The sequence below is a fragment of the Thamnophis elegans genome, chromosome 3, assembly GCF_009769535.1.
Source record: "Thamnophis elegans isolate rThaEle1 chromosome 3, rThaEle1.pri, whole genome shotgun sequence".
Taxonomy (NCBI): domain Eukaryota; kingdom Metazoa; phylum Chordata; class Lepidosauria; order Squamata; family Colubridae; genus Thamnophis; species Thamnophis elegans.
In genome coordinates, this window is record NC_045543.1 from 77,644,294 (window position 1) to 77,661,326 (window position 17,033).

At 38.9% G+C, this 17,033-nt stretch overlaps 1 protein-coding gene across 2 annotated transcripts in view; it reads left to right on the forward strand.

The window, feature by feature from the left end:
* Positions 1 to 17,033, forward strand: part of SMC5 (structural maintenance of chromosomes 5) — a 59,358-nt gene that overhangs the window by 6,244 nt on the left and 36,081 nt on the right. For both annotated transcript variants that reach the window (XM_032212828.1, XM_032212829.1), the window contains 10 exons: positions 877 to 1,011; positions 2,599 to 2,739; positions 8,531 to 8,692; positions 9,721 to 9,792; positions 11,476 to 11,731; positions 12,351 to 12,505; positions 13,362 to 13,475; positions 14,870 to 14,964; positions 15,578 to 15,710; positions 15,955 to 16,128. In XM_032212828.1, the coding sequence (XP_032068719.1) occupies positions 877 to 1,011; positions 2,599 to 2,739; positions 8,531 to 8,692; positions 9,721 to 9,792; positions 11,476 to 11,731; positions 12,351 to 12,505; positions 13,362 to 13,475; positions 14,870 to 14,964; positions 15,578 to 15,710; positions 15,955 to 16,128 (1,437 nt within the window). The remainder of the gene's footprint in view (positions 1 to 876; positions 1,012 to 2,598; positions 2,740 to 8,530; positions 8,693 to 9,720; positions 9,793 to 11,475; positions 11,732 to 12,350; positions 12,506 to 13,361; positions 13,476 to 14,869; positions 14,965 to 15,577; positions 15,711 to 15,954; positions 16,129 to 17,033) is intronic.

The window sequence follows — 17,033 nt, forward strand, 5'->3', positions numbered from 1 at the left end:
TTAGCTACTAGATGCAACAGGATAAGTTATAAAAACAATCATCTTTATACTACCACCTCTTTCATTCCAATGTGTGCCTGACATAAAGGATTTAAATGACGGAAAATAGGATTATGACTAAATATTGGGAAAAATTATAATTTTTAACAGGGAAATCAATTAGACAAACTAGTTGCTAGTTACTGGGTGTTCTCAAGCAGAAATCAAATAGCCTTCTTTTTGAATTCCTTTAATTTGAATCCCCACATCAGTAAGGGATTGAATAACATAAATGGCCCCTTCCAGCTTTATGGTGCTATGATTTATTAGGCTTCTCTCATTTATATTAGCATAACTGAAGTAATTTCTCTGAATGGTACTAGTGTAAATGGAAGATTTCTTGCACAATGAAATTCTGCAGTAGGTACGTCTTGGTTACAATCTTGTGCTCTGTGAGAAGTATGAAATTATTTACAGTGTACACAGTTATTTAACACTCTCAGCTGTGTGACTTGCCTGTATGTGAAATACGCTGCTACTATCTCACAGGGAAAACCATAGTACCATCTGTAGCAGTTGAAACTGTGTTCTGGCCATGACCTTTGCTGGTTTGTCTCTGATTCCAGCATTCCAAAGCTGCGTGGGAAGTATATTTTTGTGATAGAGTGCATTCTGTTGGTAAGGTAGAGAATCAACATGTTCAAAAGCCTTATTTGGGTGAATGTGTTAACATATGGATACCAAGGTTATTGTCTGGAACCTACCAGAACTGTTATGTGATGGCAGGAAGAGATAAAAATAGCTGGATGTTAATATTAGTTCAAAGTTCATGTCTTTTAATGTAAAATATAATTGAATGCATTTATACACATAAAATACTGCACATCTGCTTTGCAGGATAAAGTTGGAGAATTTGCAAAATTGTCCAAAATTGAGTTACTTGAAGCTACCGAGAAATCCATTGGTCCACCAGAGATGTACAAATATCACTGTGATCTCAAAAACTTCAGACAGAGGGAGCGAGAACTAGAAGTAAGGGTCTAATATGTATTGTATCAGCTTTACAATTGCAAACTAATTTTGCTGACTGCTGGCTGCATTTTCCTCTTCAAAACCTTGGTGCGGCTTATACTCCGAAAAATACGGTAGTGAAAGTTGGGGGAGAGAATTTGGTTGAGGAATATCTTGTTAATTCAGTTATAAATTACTAAGATACAGAATTAAGAGTTATGTTAATTTCTAATGGGAAAATAGAAAAGGGAAAGTGAACGTCCATTAATAAGTAGAAAACACAGGTAGTCCTCAATTTGTAACCATTTTAGTGACCAAAGTTACAACAGCACTGAAAAAAAGGTTTTCACACATTGCAGCATCCCCATGGTCACGTGTTCAAAATTCAGGCACTTGGCAACTGGCATGTATTTATGATGGTTGCACTGGCCCGGGATCCATTTGTAATTTTTCCAGCAGAGAAGCAAAGTCAATAGGGGAAACCAGGACTCACTTAACTGCAGTGATTCACTTAACAACTGTAGCAAAACTCATTTACCATATTTTTCGGAGTATAAGAAACACCTTTTTCCCTCAAAAAAGAGGCTGAAAATCTGGGTGCATCTTATACACTGAATGTAGCATTATTTTTGCCTCCTGAAACTACGCCCCCTCCACCAAAATGGTCTTTAGGAGGCTTGCAGAGTGCTCCTGGGGGCTGGGGAGGGCAAAGATGAGCAAAAAACAGGCCATTTTTTGCCACCCCCCAACCCCCAGGAGCACTCTATAAACCTCCTAAAGGCTATGCATGCCCTTTTTTTGACAAAAAACCAGTCCATTTTTTGCTTGTTTTTGCCCCCCCCCCCCAGCCTCCATGAGTACTCTACAAACCTAAAGGCTATGTATGCCCTTAATTTTTTTGTCGAAAAATGGACCGTTTTGGGGAGGTCTGCAGAGTGCAAAAACTTTTTAAAAAAAAATTGCCTCTTTCAAAATCTTGGTGTGTCTTATACTCCGGTGCGTGCTATACTACAAAAAATACAGTAATAATTGCCTACTGAGCAACGAGAATTTTGGACTCAGTTGTCGTTGTAAATTGAGAACTACCTGCATATATTATATTATTGATTGAACATTTTCATTCAAGAAATATTTGGCTTCTGTTAATGCATTTATATGGATCTCAGATGATTCAAAGCAAAGACCAGAAATTCTGAATTAATCTGAATTATAATCAAAGGTATATTGGGTTGTATCAAGTGGTGTCCCTTTGTTGAATGTTCAATGGTCCAGTGAAGATTTCCATTATTGCCAGATTGCCAGTAGGAAATGAAGGGAGAATTGCTTAAAATTGCCTCTCCCCTTCAGCAGGTGGAAATTGAGAGCAGATAATTGTCTACAATCTACCATAGTGATTATGTGACTACAATCCCGTTGACCTTTCTGTTTTTAACCTGCATGTTGCAGAATAAGTTCTATTTCTGGAGATAAAATTCCCATTGGCACTAATATTAATTATGTTCTTCTCATGTACATAATTGAATGAAGTAGATGGTAGAACAACAATAACCTGAGAGTTAACTTTGTAATTTTTGTCATGTAAATAATTTAAACTATATGTGCTGACAGAATTCATGCACAGAAAAAAGTAGCAATCTAGAAAAAATGAAGCAAAAGAATGAAAGGTATAAGCAAGATGTGGAGCGATATCATGAACGTCAGCACCATCTAGATTCAATTGCAATGCTAGAGAAAAAAAGGCCATGGGTGGTAAGTTCTTAATTTTTTTAAAGAGATTTGAAAATGTATTTTTAAACACAAATACACATTGACCTACACATGCACAAAAGCAAGGCTAACATAGCAAGAAAGTGTTGGAAGCTAATCAAATGTTAAATATCTGTAATCTGTATTTTGTCCAACAAATGTCTGCTCAAGGTAACAAAGAAGGGAGATTGCAAGCTGTTTGTAAGTGTTTTAAATATGCCCTTTTGATAATTTCCATAATTATCAAATGCAGAATAAATTATTAAAATAGTAACATTTTCAAAATGAAATTATGAAAAATTCACTTTTTCTCACGTCTCCCAATTTGCATCTAATATGTATCTCCTAAAATTCTTCTTTTCTTGGAATTGAGTTAAGATTTTGTTTTCATCCTGCAACCTGATTTGAGCATTTTAGAACAGTGCGGAGGATGGAGGGGGAAGCAGTGCCTTCCCAGGCCCCATTTTTGGTTCCAGGAGGGAAGCCTGCTAGCACCAAAACGGGGGGTGGGGTGCAGCACACCTGCCAGTTTTTGGTCCCAGGAGGCTTCAGGGCGGCCTGTTAGCACCAAAACGGTAGTTGCATGCGCATGTGCAGGGGTGGGTGGGGCACACACATGCATGGTGGGATGGGGCCTGAATGAGGCATTGGATTATGAGTGCCGGCACGCACATGCACACTTTTAGCACCCGTGGGAAAAAAAGTTCTCCATTGATGGTCCAGGCCATAGCAATGATAATCTTTGGGAATCTCCCGCCCAAGCATTAATCAGGCCTAATTCTACTTAGCTTCCGAGTATAGGCAAGACCAGCTACAAACTGTAAAATGACAACTGTGACAAATGAAAAGTAACCCAGGAGCACGTTCATTATAGTGGGGTTAATGTTTTGGAAACCTTTCTACTCTCTCTATATAAGGAAGGATCTCTTCAGCCTATTTTATGATAATGAATTGTAAAAAGAAAAGAAATAAACAGTCTAAATTCCTTGCTGAACAGAGAATTCCCCTTGTGAAATCTGTTGATTTAGATTTACAAGATTCTTTACAATGTTTTTAGTACCGATTCTCTTAGTTGTTATTTTTTTAGAGTAATATGTTGCATAAGTGAGATGATTCTCTATTGTGGCAAGTCAAAACAGATTAATCCACCATCTGCTTGGTTCCGGCCCTTGGATGTGTGTGTCGAAGGGCCTGCCGGTGAATTCGGCGGCCGGGGGAGAGGGTGGAGGGACCATAGATGCGGGAGTGGGCCGGAATATTGGGGTCATATTGGGGAGGGGCAGGTATGGCGGGAACTTCAGGGCGAGCCATTACCGGGGAAGGAGGGTTCCCTATGTCAGAGGGATCCCTCCTTCCGGCCCTGAGAGTTCCACTCCAAGGCCAGATGGCGTGAGTAGTCAGGACCCTGGTCTCAGGTTGCTGTTGCTAAAGGCCAGGTCTGTGGTTCACAAGGCTCCCCTCATCCAGGACCTAATTGTAGACGAGGGGGCAGACCTGGCATGTATTACTGAAACCTGGCTGGGCCCAGAGGGAGGAGTCCCCCTCACCGAAATGTGTCCAGAGGGTTTTCAGGTGCTTCATCAACCGCAATCCCAGGAAAGGGGTGGGGGAGTGGCCATTGTTATCCGACAGTCTTTAGTTCCTCGTAGGATCCCTGCTCCGGAGCTTGTCGGGGGTGAGTCTTTGCTGGTGAAGATGGACCTTGCCGGTCAAGTGGGCTTGTTGTTAACATACCTGCCTCCCAACAGCGTGACGACAGCCCTCCCCTCGCTCCTCGAGTCAGTAGCTGAGCTGGCAGTTGAGTTCCCCAGACTTATGATACTGGGGGACTTCAATCTGCCTTTGCTTGGCGAACACTCTGACGGAGCGCAGCAGTTCATGGCTTCCATGACAGCCATGGGCTTGATCCAAGTAATCCAGGGTCCGACTCACTCAGCGGGTCACACACTCGACCTCGTATTTCTCTCAGAGCAGTGGAGCTGCAATCTTGGTTTGAGGGGTAGTGAGATCTTGCCCCTGTCATGGTCGGACCACTTCCTACTGAGGCTCGACTTTCGGAGACCAATCCCCCGCTGTAGGGAGGAGGAACCGATTAGGTGGTTCCACCCCAGGCGTCTTATGGATCCTCAGGGTTTCCAGACAGTGCTTGGTGTTATGCCTGATACTCTCGCCCGCAGTCCGGTGGAGACCTTAGTTGCTGCTTGGAACTCAGCAGCGTCTGAGGCTCTCCACCGGATTGCGCCTTTACGGCTGATCCGCAACAGTAGATCCAGGAGGGCCCCTTGGTTTACCGAGGACCTCCGGGAGATGAAGCACCAAAAGAGACGCCTAGAACGCCGCTGGAGGTCCAGTAAATCCGAGTCAGACCGAGCACTATTAAAAGCTTGCATCGGAGCATACCTCTCGGCAATACGGACAGCCAAGAACACCTATATTGCCGCTCTGATAGCGTCCGCTGAGTCACGCCCTGCCGCCTTGTTTAGGGTGACCCGCTTCCTCATAAATGGGAGGGTTGCGGATAATCCCCTACAAGGTAGAGCAGAGGAATATGTCCAGTTCCTCGCGGACAAAGTTGCTCGGCTTCGGATGGACCTGGACTCCAATTGCACAGAGCCAGCCGGGGTACCGGGAGAAGGCCTTGAACGACATCTCTGGACTGACTTTCAACTTGTTGCTCCTGATGAAGTGGACAAGGCCATGGGAGCGGTGAGTGCCGTCACGTGTGTACTGGACCCGTGCCCCTCCTGGCTGGTCGCGAACAGCAAGGAGGTGACACGGAGCTAGATCCAGGCGATGGTGAATGCCTCTCTTCGGGAGGGCTTCTTTCCGCCGGCATTGAAGACAGCGGTGGTGAGACCCCTCCTAAAGAAGCCATTGCTGGATCCAGCCATTTTGAATAACTACCGTCCAGTCTCCAGCCTCCCCTGGGAAGGTTGTTGAGAAAGTGGTAGCCTCTCAGCTCCGACGGTCCTTGGACGAAGCTGATTATCTGGATTCAGGCCTGGCTACAGCACGGAAATCGCTTTGGTCGCACTGACCGATGATCTCTGGAGAGCCAGGGATGGAGGTCAGCCCTCCATCCTAGTGCTTCTTGACCTCTCAGCGGCCTTCAATGCCATCGACCATGGTATCCTTCTGCAACGGTTACGAGAGGTGGGGGTGGGAGGCACCGTTTTTCGGTGGTTCTCCTCCTACCTCTTGGACAGGTTGCAGTCGGTGTTGGTCGGGGGGTAGAGGTCGACCCCTAGGCCCCTGAAATATGGGGTCCCACAGGGTTCAGTCCTATCCCCCCTCCTGTTTAACATCTACATGAAGCCGCTGGGTGAGATCATTCGAAGGCACGGGATAAAATACCATCAATACGCGGACGATACCCAGTTGTATCTGTCCGCCCCGTGCCAACTCAGTGAAGCGGTTGACATGATGTGCCAGTGCCTGGAGGCTGTCAGGGTCTGGATGGGGGTTAACAAGCTTGCGCTCAATCCAGACAAGACCGAGTGGCTGTTGTGTTTCCCTCCCAAAAATTTGGTTAGTATTCCATCACTCAGGCTGGGGGGTGAAATTTTACACCCCTCAGACAGGGTTCGCAATTTGGGAGTCCTCCTGGACCCACAGCTGACCTTAGAACACCATTTGTCGGCTGTGACCAGGGGGGCATTTGCCCAGGTTCGCCTGGTGCACCAATTGCGTCCCTATCTGAACCGGGAGGCACTCTGCAATGTGCTCTATATGGGGCAGCCCTTGAAGAGCATTCAGAGACTTCAGCTCGTCCAGAATGCAGCCGTGCGAGCGATTGTGGGTGCACCTCGGTACACCCACGTTACACCTATCCTCCGCGAGCTACACTGGTTACCAATTGGTCTCTGGATACGCTTCAATAGCAGTAGACTTATATACCGCTTCATAGGGCTTTCAGCCCTCTCTAAGCGGTTTACAGAGAGTCAGCATATTGCCCCCAACAATCTGGGTCCTCATTTTACCCACCTCGGAAGGATGGAAGGCTGAGTCAACCCTGAGCCGGTGAGATTTGAACCGCTGAACTGCTGATCTAGCAGTAGCCTGCAGTGCTGCATTTAACCACTGCGCCACCAAGGTGCTAGTCGTCCCTTATAAAGCCCTACATGGTATTGGACCTGGGTACTTGAGAGACCACTTGCTGCCAATTACCTCCCAAAGACCCATTAGATCACACAGGACTGGCCTCCTCCGGGTTCCGTCTACCAGCCAATGCCATCTGACTACTACCCGGGGGAGGGCCTTCTCTTTGGCAGCTCCGGCCCTTTGGAACGAACTCCCCGCAGAGATTCGGACCCTCACCTCTCTCCAGGCCTTCTGAAAAGCTGTTAAAACCTGGCTGTGTCAGCAGTTCTGGGGTTGATGAGTTCCCTTCCCCTCTCGATTTGTGTGTCTGTTGGTTATTTTTAAATGCTTGTATTTGTAGTTTTTGTGTTTCCCTTTCCCCCTTTGGATTTGTGCGCCGCCCTGAGTTCCGCTGGGAATAGGGCGGCATATAAATAAAACGAAACCTAAACCTGCTTGAACTCCGATTGTACTAGTTTTTCTTTTAATTCAAGAAAAACATTATGCTGCTCCCACTTTAAATATCATGAACACTATTTTAAAGTCATAGTGTTTCATTTTGCTGTAATATTTTAAAACCTGACTGCTTCTATGCTTCAATATCATGCAAATTGAGATATGCCTTTTTAAGTAAATACTATTGAATATTACAAAAAGGTTTGAGTGAGAGTCCAGAATTTGATTAGCTACATAAAATTTAATTCTTGAATATGAATTGTATAGCATCAATCTGCTGCTATTTAAAAAAGTAAGAAAAATACCTTTGAAATTATAATCCCCAAATTAAATTCATAATACTTTTAAAATGTTAATGTCAGGGTTCCAAGTAATACACGCATAGCAAACAGAATTCCAAGACAGGTAGTTTCCTCAGAATAGTTTTATTTGACATATCATATTGGCACAAGCTGGTGAAAACCCTCTCTGAATATTCCCGTGGATTTCACCTAATTAAAAGTAAATGTTTTTCCCCTTTCCCTAACAGTCACATGGTCCAGTCAAGGTCCTGTCTGGTTACCTGGCAACTTTCCTCTTCTGACCAGCTGTGAAAATGTCCTTGATTTCCAGTATTTTGTTTTGACTACAAAACCCCAGCTATCTCTCCCCAATCCCCTTCCTATCCTTCAGCTCCAATGTGGCAACACTGAAGCCTTAAAATGCCCAGGTCAGGTCAGCTTCAGGGTTGACAGCTACATTGTTTCCTTTAGCTTGTTTGAGAAATTCATGGATATTTAATGCATAGCAGTCATCTTGACAGAAATAAACTGTTTTAAACGTTGAAAAAAGGAAAAGTTTACAAGACAATGAAATATTTTATACACACACACACACACACACACACACACACACACACACACACACAGACCAACAAGTAGTTCATGTTCGTTAAAAAGCAAACAGTTGTGCAAGTATTACAAACAGCAAACTCACTATAAAATTGTTCAGGCACTTAACATTTATGCAGTGTTGTAATTCTGATCATAATGTCAAATAAAAATCTAGCTAACAGTGTAGTATAACGGAGCATTCCTCCATCTGGTGGTCTCCTGATGAAGGCTGTGTTATTTTTCCTTTGCAAAAGGAATGCCTAGATAAGCTATTTCGGTTCAAGGTAACGTATAGTAATTATATAAATATGAAATGTGAAAATCAGGTAGTATCACCCTATAGTTGGTGCAGTATCACTAATTATTTTGCATGCATTGCTTTTTAGATATATGAAGAAACACGGAAGCTGTATGAAGAGGCTAAAAAAAAACGAGATAGACAGAAGGAAGATTTAAAAACATTGAAACAGACTCAGGCTCCTATGATTCATGAGATGAAAGAAGCCGAGAAACAATGTGCAAAACTGGAAGACAAAATCAAGGAAAAGGTATGTTTTAGAGTCGTTGTATCACGTTTGCATGAAATCTTAAGTCAAAATGATTAATATACATAAACAAGTTACAGGAATGTAGCCTGTAGTCATGAAATTTAAAATTGAAACAGTTTATTAAAAACTCTCAGAGGTAATTGGGTTAAAATCATAGAAGAAAAGATTTCATGCAATTTAGTTGTCCAACAAGCCTCCATTTCAAGATTAATGCATTATGGGAAAGCATTCTCTAGATCAGCTATTAATCTGACATCCTGTGGATGTTAATTGATAATTTGTAATTAATCACAGTACTTGAACATTGTTAGGATAAAGTGATAATTAGCTTTAGCAGAATTTAAACCACCAAATGTGTTCTGCAGCCCTGGGACTTGGAAATCATAAATTGACTGAATCTCTAATTCAACAAACCAAAAGGTCTGTTCTTTAAATAAGTTGAAGGTCTTATCCCAGGATGTAAGTTTTCTTCTGTACCAGTGTCTTTGTTCCATTCTGCAACTGGAGAAAATATAACTTAAGACAGTTAACTAATTCCATTTTTAGTGTTGTGCTGGTTGAAAGGTTAGAATATTGAACAAGTGCATGTAAACTTCTGCCAAGCATTCTTTTTAAGGCATTCACTATTATTTTTTCTGCTTGTGGAAGTCTATGATATCTCAGTGCAGTACTGACTGAGAGGAAAACAGAAATTTGGTCTCAGTCTGTGATATCTCAGTCCAGTAGCTTTACCTGTTACCCAAACAGAAACCCTGTTCTTAATAAATATTTCCAGTTTAGGTTGAATCCTTAAAATGATTCCATAAGACTTCAGCTGTTCAAATTGCAGTTGATAAACTCAACAATAATAGTTTACAGATTTGTATCAAGTGATAATTATTCTCCATGAACTATAAAGAGCTATAAAGAACAAACTATATACAGTCTGTTCACATTAAAAATGTGGCATGCTCATACTCTTGGGTGCTATATTAATTGGTAAATTCACTAACTAGAACACACTGCTTACTTAAAATTCTCTTATACAGATTGCAGCCATCAAAGAAACATCTCAGAAATGTAAACAGCAACAGGATGCTTTGGAGAAAAAAGACAAGCAAGTAAGTTTTTTACTCTCTTAAAAGACTTTGACTTGTAGTTGCAGGTAGTTCTCACTTAACACTGGTAATTGCAACTGACAACTCCCTTGCTAAGCAATGTGGTTGTAAAGCACAGTATCATGTGATCACATCAATTTATGTGCGTAGTTGAGGCAGTTCCAGTTGCCATCATTAGGTGAATCCTGTGTGGTTGTAGCATTCAGTGGTCACGTGATCACCATTTGTGACTTCCTGCCAGCTTCCCCATTGATTTTGCTTGTTGGAACCCAGGAGAGAAGATCACAAATAGCAGTCACATGATCACAGGACACAGCAATTTTCATAAGTGTGAGTTGGTTGCCAAGCATCAAAATTGCAAACACAGCAAGAATGCTGTGACAAGTACAACCTTGTGGTAAGATGAGCAACCAACAAATCAGATATATGATAGATAGATAGATAGATAGATAGATAGATAGATAGATAGATAGATAGATAGATAGATAGATAGATGATAGATAGATAGATGATAGATAGATAAATAATGTTATAAGGAAACATTGTAAGTCACCTTGTTTAACACCATTATAACTTTGAAGTCACTCTTTGAGTGGCTTTTAAATGGAGATTACCTGTAGTAGCATTGTGTTGCTGACAAACTTGACAAAATAGGTTCTTGTTCCCCTCTAATCTCTCACCTGTCACCCAAACTTCAACCTCAGGGGGGGTGAAGTGGGAAAAAGAGGAGTCCCATTGTATGAATGGCAGTCTGCAATATTAATTCAATCTTGTCACAACCTTCAAGAATATAAATGTTGAATTTTACTATGATAATAATCATTGTAAAAGTAATGTTACTTTTACAATTACTTCAGGGGTCTTAAAGTGTAATACAATTCCCTCCTAAAATGAGTTATGTATATCACCCAGGCAAAGCACTTTCTAATTCTGTCAACTTGCTCTAGTCTTTACTTGTCTGGGCAAGCTTATTGTGGACTGGTGCAGGCAGAGTTTGTACAGCATCAGGATTTCCTTAGATCAACGGTATCAAACTGGTAGCCCGCAGGCTGGATGCATCATGCGTAGGCTACAGCTCCCCCAGCTCCCCAAAGGGAAAAATCATCACGTGACAGCAACGTGACACTGTGAGTTTGACACCCAAGCCCTATACCACGTCCACTGTGACTGCACCCTAGCAAAGGTGGAGCAGGTTTTGACAGTGCTGCTCCTTTTCCAGTTTAAGCCTGATTGGCCAAAAAAATAATAATGTTTGCATCCAGTCCTCCAGTTGTTTGTGACCCCTTCAATGACCACCGTTCACAATTTGAGAATCTCCAACGTCGGTAATTTTTAACAATCATTTTATTCCGTACACAGTATCTATTGTAGAGTATATTGACTTTTTAAAAAAAATACATTTTAGATAAGAGGTGAGCACCTTGGAATTATAGAACACAGATACTTTCTTTGAATATTTGGCTGCATCATTTCCCATAGTTATATATGCCATCCCATTTTGTTTACTTTACTTCTACTATGCAAAATAATAAGTTTGGAATCACTCATATTTGAAATTTTGGAATTGTGTGACAGAACAACTTTCATTGTGGTAGTAAGAGTAATTAAAACAGTAAGTCTTTTGCGATTTTATAATGAAAAATTTTTTATTGGCATTTCTGGAGAATATTTCTTTGCATTTTTTAGATTGAAGATATTAAACAAGCTTTAAGGATGAAACGAGAGGCAGAAATGGATCGGCAGAAGAGAATACAAAATACTCGTAAGATGATAGAAGACTGGACCAATGAGCTTAAAAACACAGATAATGCTGAGAACATTCAGCCTTTAATGAATTCTCTTAATGCCAACCTTAGACAGTTGGAGGAAGAGAAGGCAAATATTGATGGTGAATTAAATGATCTCCGTAGGGAAAGGGAGAACTTACTAAAAGAAAGAAAAGGTAAAAGTGCTGAAGTATATTTTTGCCATACATACAACCTGAGTTCCAAACAAATAAACATATATTGATAAATGACAACCTACCTTCTCTGTCCAGAGAAGGACTGAGATCCAAGCAATTTGTTTGTAAACTTTGGATCCTGGCGTCAACCAAGCATTTCTGTCTGAATGTCTTTAATTTTTCACATTATACTTCTTTATGGAATATTCCTAGAAATTCTAAGATTAGCTAGATGTTGGGGAATAGTTTTGGGGAATGAGATTTATATAAGTATGTAAAAATATCTTGGATTTTGTCTTATTCTCTAGTTATAATTTATATTAACAATAATCAGTTGAAGAAAAGGGTGGTTATTAATATAAGAGCTAGATTCTTAGACATCTTTTGAATAGTAATTATTATACATTTATTTTCTGGTGAAAATTCAGCAACTCTTATTGGATAATCTCATAGGAATAGTTCATAAATCTCCATTAAGTTCTTACAAACATTAACCTCTGTTAGAAGAACAGAAAAGTATCCAATTAAGTATGCCTTCACTGTCTGTTAGTAAAGTTGGAGGAAAGCTTTATTTGCAATCATATATACAGTAAATATTTCAGGGTTATTAAAATTACAGGTATAGCAGATCGCATTGCTCAATTTGAAAATCTGATGAATATAAAGGAAGAGAAGCTGAAAGGGAGATTCCACGATACACATGATGCTCTTATGTGGCTAAGACAGAATAGAGACCGATTTAAAAGAACCGTCTGTGACCCTGTGTTGCTTTCAGTAAGCTGACTCACTTCAGTGTTATTACTAAAAATTAATCATTACTTCCGTTATAATCTTATTTTTAAAAACTTTTCTAAATAATCCATTATTTAATTTTCAATTGGGATATGTGTATTTTGACATCTTAAGTTAGCTATTTCGATATAATTTGTCACATGAAATTTAAGTATAAAATATCAAACCAAAGGTTTTTATTCTGATGCTTTATTATATGCCTGTGTTATAAAGAGCATTCTAAAAAATGTCAGAATTGTGATACATTAACATTTTAATTATTTAATTTTGAGGTTATATCATCATGCTTATTATGTGAAGGTAATAATATGCTCACAAATTGTAACCTTTGAATGGGGATTCATTGCATTAGCAATAACAATAGCAGTTAGACTTATATACTGCTTCATAGGGCTTTCAGCCCTCTCTAAACGGTTTACAGAGTCAGCATATTGCCCCCAACAACAATCCGGGTCCTCATTCATTGTAGCATTCATGGCTACAATATATATGAAGTATAACAACTTTCTTTAATGGATACTGTTCAGTATAGATCGTTGGAGAAGAGTTGCACTGTTTTGTGAAGACCCTCCAAACTGACTTTCTGCTCTGTACAGTCAAAGCTGTATTGATTGATATGTAAGAAGCCTTTTACAATAATGTTCTACAGCAGCGGTCCCCAAACTTGGCAACTTTAAAAGTTGTGGACTTCAACTCCCAGAATGCTGACTGGAGAATTCTGGGAGTTGAAGTGGGGACCCCTGTTCTATAGCAACATATTATGTGGAGGGAATAGTGTACATTATTAAAAAATTATTAAATGCAAATATTTTTGTAACTTTAGTTTCTTCTTATTTAGATCAATATGAAAGATAATAAACACTCTAAATATGTAGAAAATCACATTTCTGCTAATGACATGAAGGCCTTTGTCTTTGAATTGAAGGAAGATATGGAAATATTTTTAAAGGAGGTAAAGTTCTGTTAAATTGTTAGAATCTTTCTGTTTGGGAGACTTAATAATAAGTAGGCGCTTGGCATCTAGCACTGTATGTCATTACTGGCATTATAGTAGCACTAACATTGCTTAATTAAATAGCATTTCCACCAACAGCCAGAAATTGTCTTGTTGAGAAAGTAGAATTGGGGAGGGGGATCTATTCTGTTCAGCAATAAAGATGAATATTTGAAGCTTCAGGTTACACAGAGCAAGGACGGAGAGTTTCCTTACTCTTAGCTTGATGGACTGTTATTCTTGTTTACAATAATAATTCTGCTTTCAGTGGCCGATAAATCATTCAAAGGACATAAGATAGACACTACCAGGATCACCAGCAGGGTGATCACTAATGAGAAATTCTTGGAGTTGTATTATAGCAGTATAGAAAAAGCCATTCACCAACTTTGTCCTAATATCAAACTCTTGCTTGGTGCAAGATGCAGCTTCTTTTCAATACTGTCAACACACAGTAATAGTCTACTGTCTCCAGAGTAACCTATTTCATTTCTCTACACCTCTACAATGTGTGCAATCAGAATTGGATGCATATCTTCACACAATTCATTTCACAGAATAAAGTAGAACCTATTTCCTACATGATGTGCATTTACTAATTGTAAGATTGTAGTAGATTTTTAAATATTTAATCATTGCTGGCTTTTGTTCAAGTTACAAGCAATTTTATGAATACTATTCTAAGGCAGGTTTCCAATCTTAATAGGACTGTCTCCTTAACAGATGTAACAGTGCTCCTTCTGATACAGAGTTAATAATAATTCTCAAATACTTGTGAACAATTTTTGGTTAATTTTACCATTTGAAAAGAAAGCAAAAATATACATAGAATTTAGCACTTTAATTATCTTATACAGGTAGTCTTTGCTTAACAACCACAATTGATACCAGCAAAGTGTCACTAAGTGCCATGATTGCTCATGAAATACCTTGTACTCGTGACATGCTTATGACCACACTGCTGCTTTGGTTGTTAAGTGAATCCCCATGGTCATTCAGCAAGACATTATATGACTGTGACTTAGGTTTTACTTTGACAATCTTTATTAACTCTCCTTATCAGAGGTCAGGTATGAAGCACATAAGTAGAAATCGTGCCAGGAGGGTGCTGCGACTGTCACAAATGCGAGGATTGGTTGCAAAGCTTGGTGTTTTTTACACCAACACAAATTCAAATAGTTGCTAAATGAAGTAATTGGTAATCAAGGACTGTTTGTATACAGTGGCAATGCAGAAAGAATATCCTTAGATTCAGAAAGAAATATTATCATACGCAATAATAATAATAATAATAATAATAATTTTTAAGATAAATGAATTCACATTTTCTTTATTGGTGCAACCTATTGTAGATGCGGGATAATCGCAAACTAAGAGTGAATGCTGTATGTGCACCTACTGAATCATTTGCTGAAAAAAGACCTTTAAAACCAATTGAAGAACTGTAGTAAGTATTACAGCTCTATGTTAAGATAGATAAATAAAATGTGTGTTACTATATAAAAGTGATATACAGTGCTTGATTTGGTAGTTTTATCTTTTATAGTTTTTTGTTTCTACTTGTTTATTTGCACCACGTTTTTTATTATTTTTACAAGTAACAAGATGTCGAACATATCCAGCACAACTTCCTCCTGCTATTTTCCCCACAATAGCAACCCAGTGAGGTATATTGGGCTGAGAGAGAGTGACTGGCCCAAAGTCACCAACTAGCTTTCTTGGTTTGTCTATAAATATTCCAAGAATTGCATATGTCTACTTTTTGACTGTTGTTTTCTTTTGAAATTAAAGAATGTTTTTTACTTGATAACATAGTTTCTAACTTGTAAATAAAATTAACTTATTTGATTAGAAAAATCCATACAATTAGATTATGGTACAATTATAACCTGAAAAAAATTGCACTATTTAGTTTTTGTACTGCATAATGTTTGTTTTAGTAAATGTAAGATGCTTCCTGTCCACACATTTCTATCTCCGCTTCATTGCTCTGGGAATATATGTATTAATAGTAACAGAAAAGCTGTCTACCTGTTTCTCTTCTCTTTCTTTTTTTTCAGCCGATACGGATTTTTCTCTTACTTAAGGGAGTTATTCGATGCTCCCCTTCCTGTGATGAATTATCTGTGTCATCAGTATCATATTTATGAGGTTCCTGTAGGAACAGAGAAGACTAGGAATATGATTGAAAGGGTGAGATGCATGTCTGAACATCTCCATTGCCAGCTGAGAGACAAAAACAATAGTGATCCATGGTGAAATGCCAAAAAAGATTTCATTAACCAAATATTATGAGAGTAACAAAGAAAGATACACCATCCACCTCCTTTCAGCTTGCCAGGAAATTCCTTAGCTGACAGCAGCTAGACTTCCTGGAGCTGCAGATAACTTCTTTACTTCCTGTTGTATTCATTTTGTCACTTGTTTTTGTGTACAGGTAATAAAGGAAACAAAACTTAAGCAAATCTACACAGCAGAAGAAAAGTACACAGTAAAAATATCCCGTTATACAAACCAGTCTGTTTCCACTAATACATCACTGAGGCCAGCACAGTATCTTACTGTTACAGTGGATGCAGATAAAAGAAGACAGTTAGAAGACAAAAAAAATGTAAGTTAATTTCTGTAATGTTTCAAGAAAGCAAGATTCCATTTTTATTTGAAGTTTTGGGTGTTTTTAATTCTAAAATGTCTTTGTCCTTTGTAGTTTTTCTGTTCTTTTATTTGTATATCATGGAACATTTCCTTTTTTAAAAAATAACACTTTTACTATTTAATATTAGCAGTATCAGTTAATTCTCTTCCTAATGGCAAATGTTTAATCTTTTCATATGTGGACTGAGTCTACAATTTTTCTAGCAGTTTCAGAAAATATACCATTATAGAAAAAGCCAAGTATATCTTGCTTCTGAAAATGGTGGCATATCCAGAATAGACACAATAGGAAGAGATACATATTCAGTACATAATGATTTAGAATAACAAACCATAGGAGAGATGCATACAATTTAAAATAGTACTAATGATAAAATCATGTGTTACAATGACGAACAATAAAACAGATGCACATACAAATTCTATCAGGATATGAAAAAATATTTTCAGAACTGGATAACTTTAAACTAGCTTATTTTTCATGTTCAGTCATGCCTTTGTCTTAAAAATAGCAAAGAGACCAAACTACTACCAGGTTCAATCCTCTTTAGTATGCTCCTTCATAAATAAATAAAATGTGTTGATTTATTTCCTTTCTCTCTGTTTTCACACTTAAATTTGGAAAAGTGCTGTTATGCTTGATCCTTCTTTCTTTCATTCAGTTACTAGCAGTATTACTTTCATCTTACTATGAATCAAATCATCATAACCTATGACTTCTAGTACTCATTATTGTTTTGAAAATATATTGGCAATCTGGGTTATGAATTTTTCTCACTTTAACTTATAGTTGTAGACCAATTCATACTTCTTAAATAGCTTACTTATAGTAGTCAGGGTAGAATTTCATTTGAGAATCTT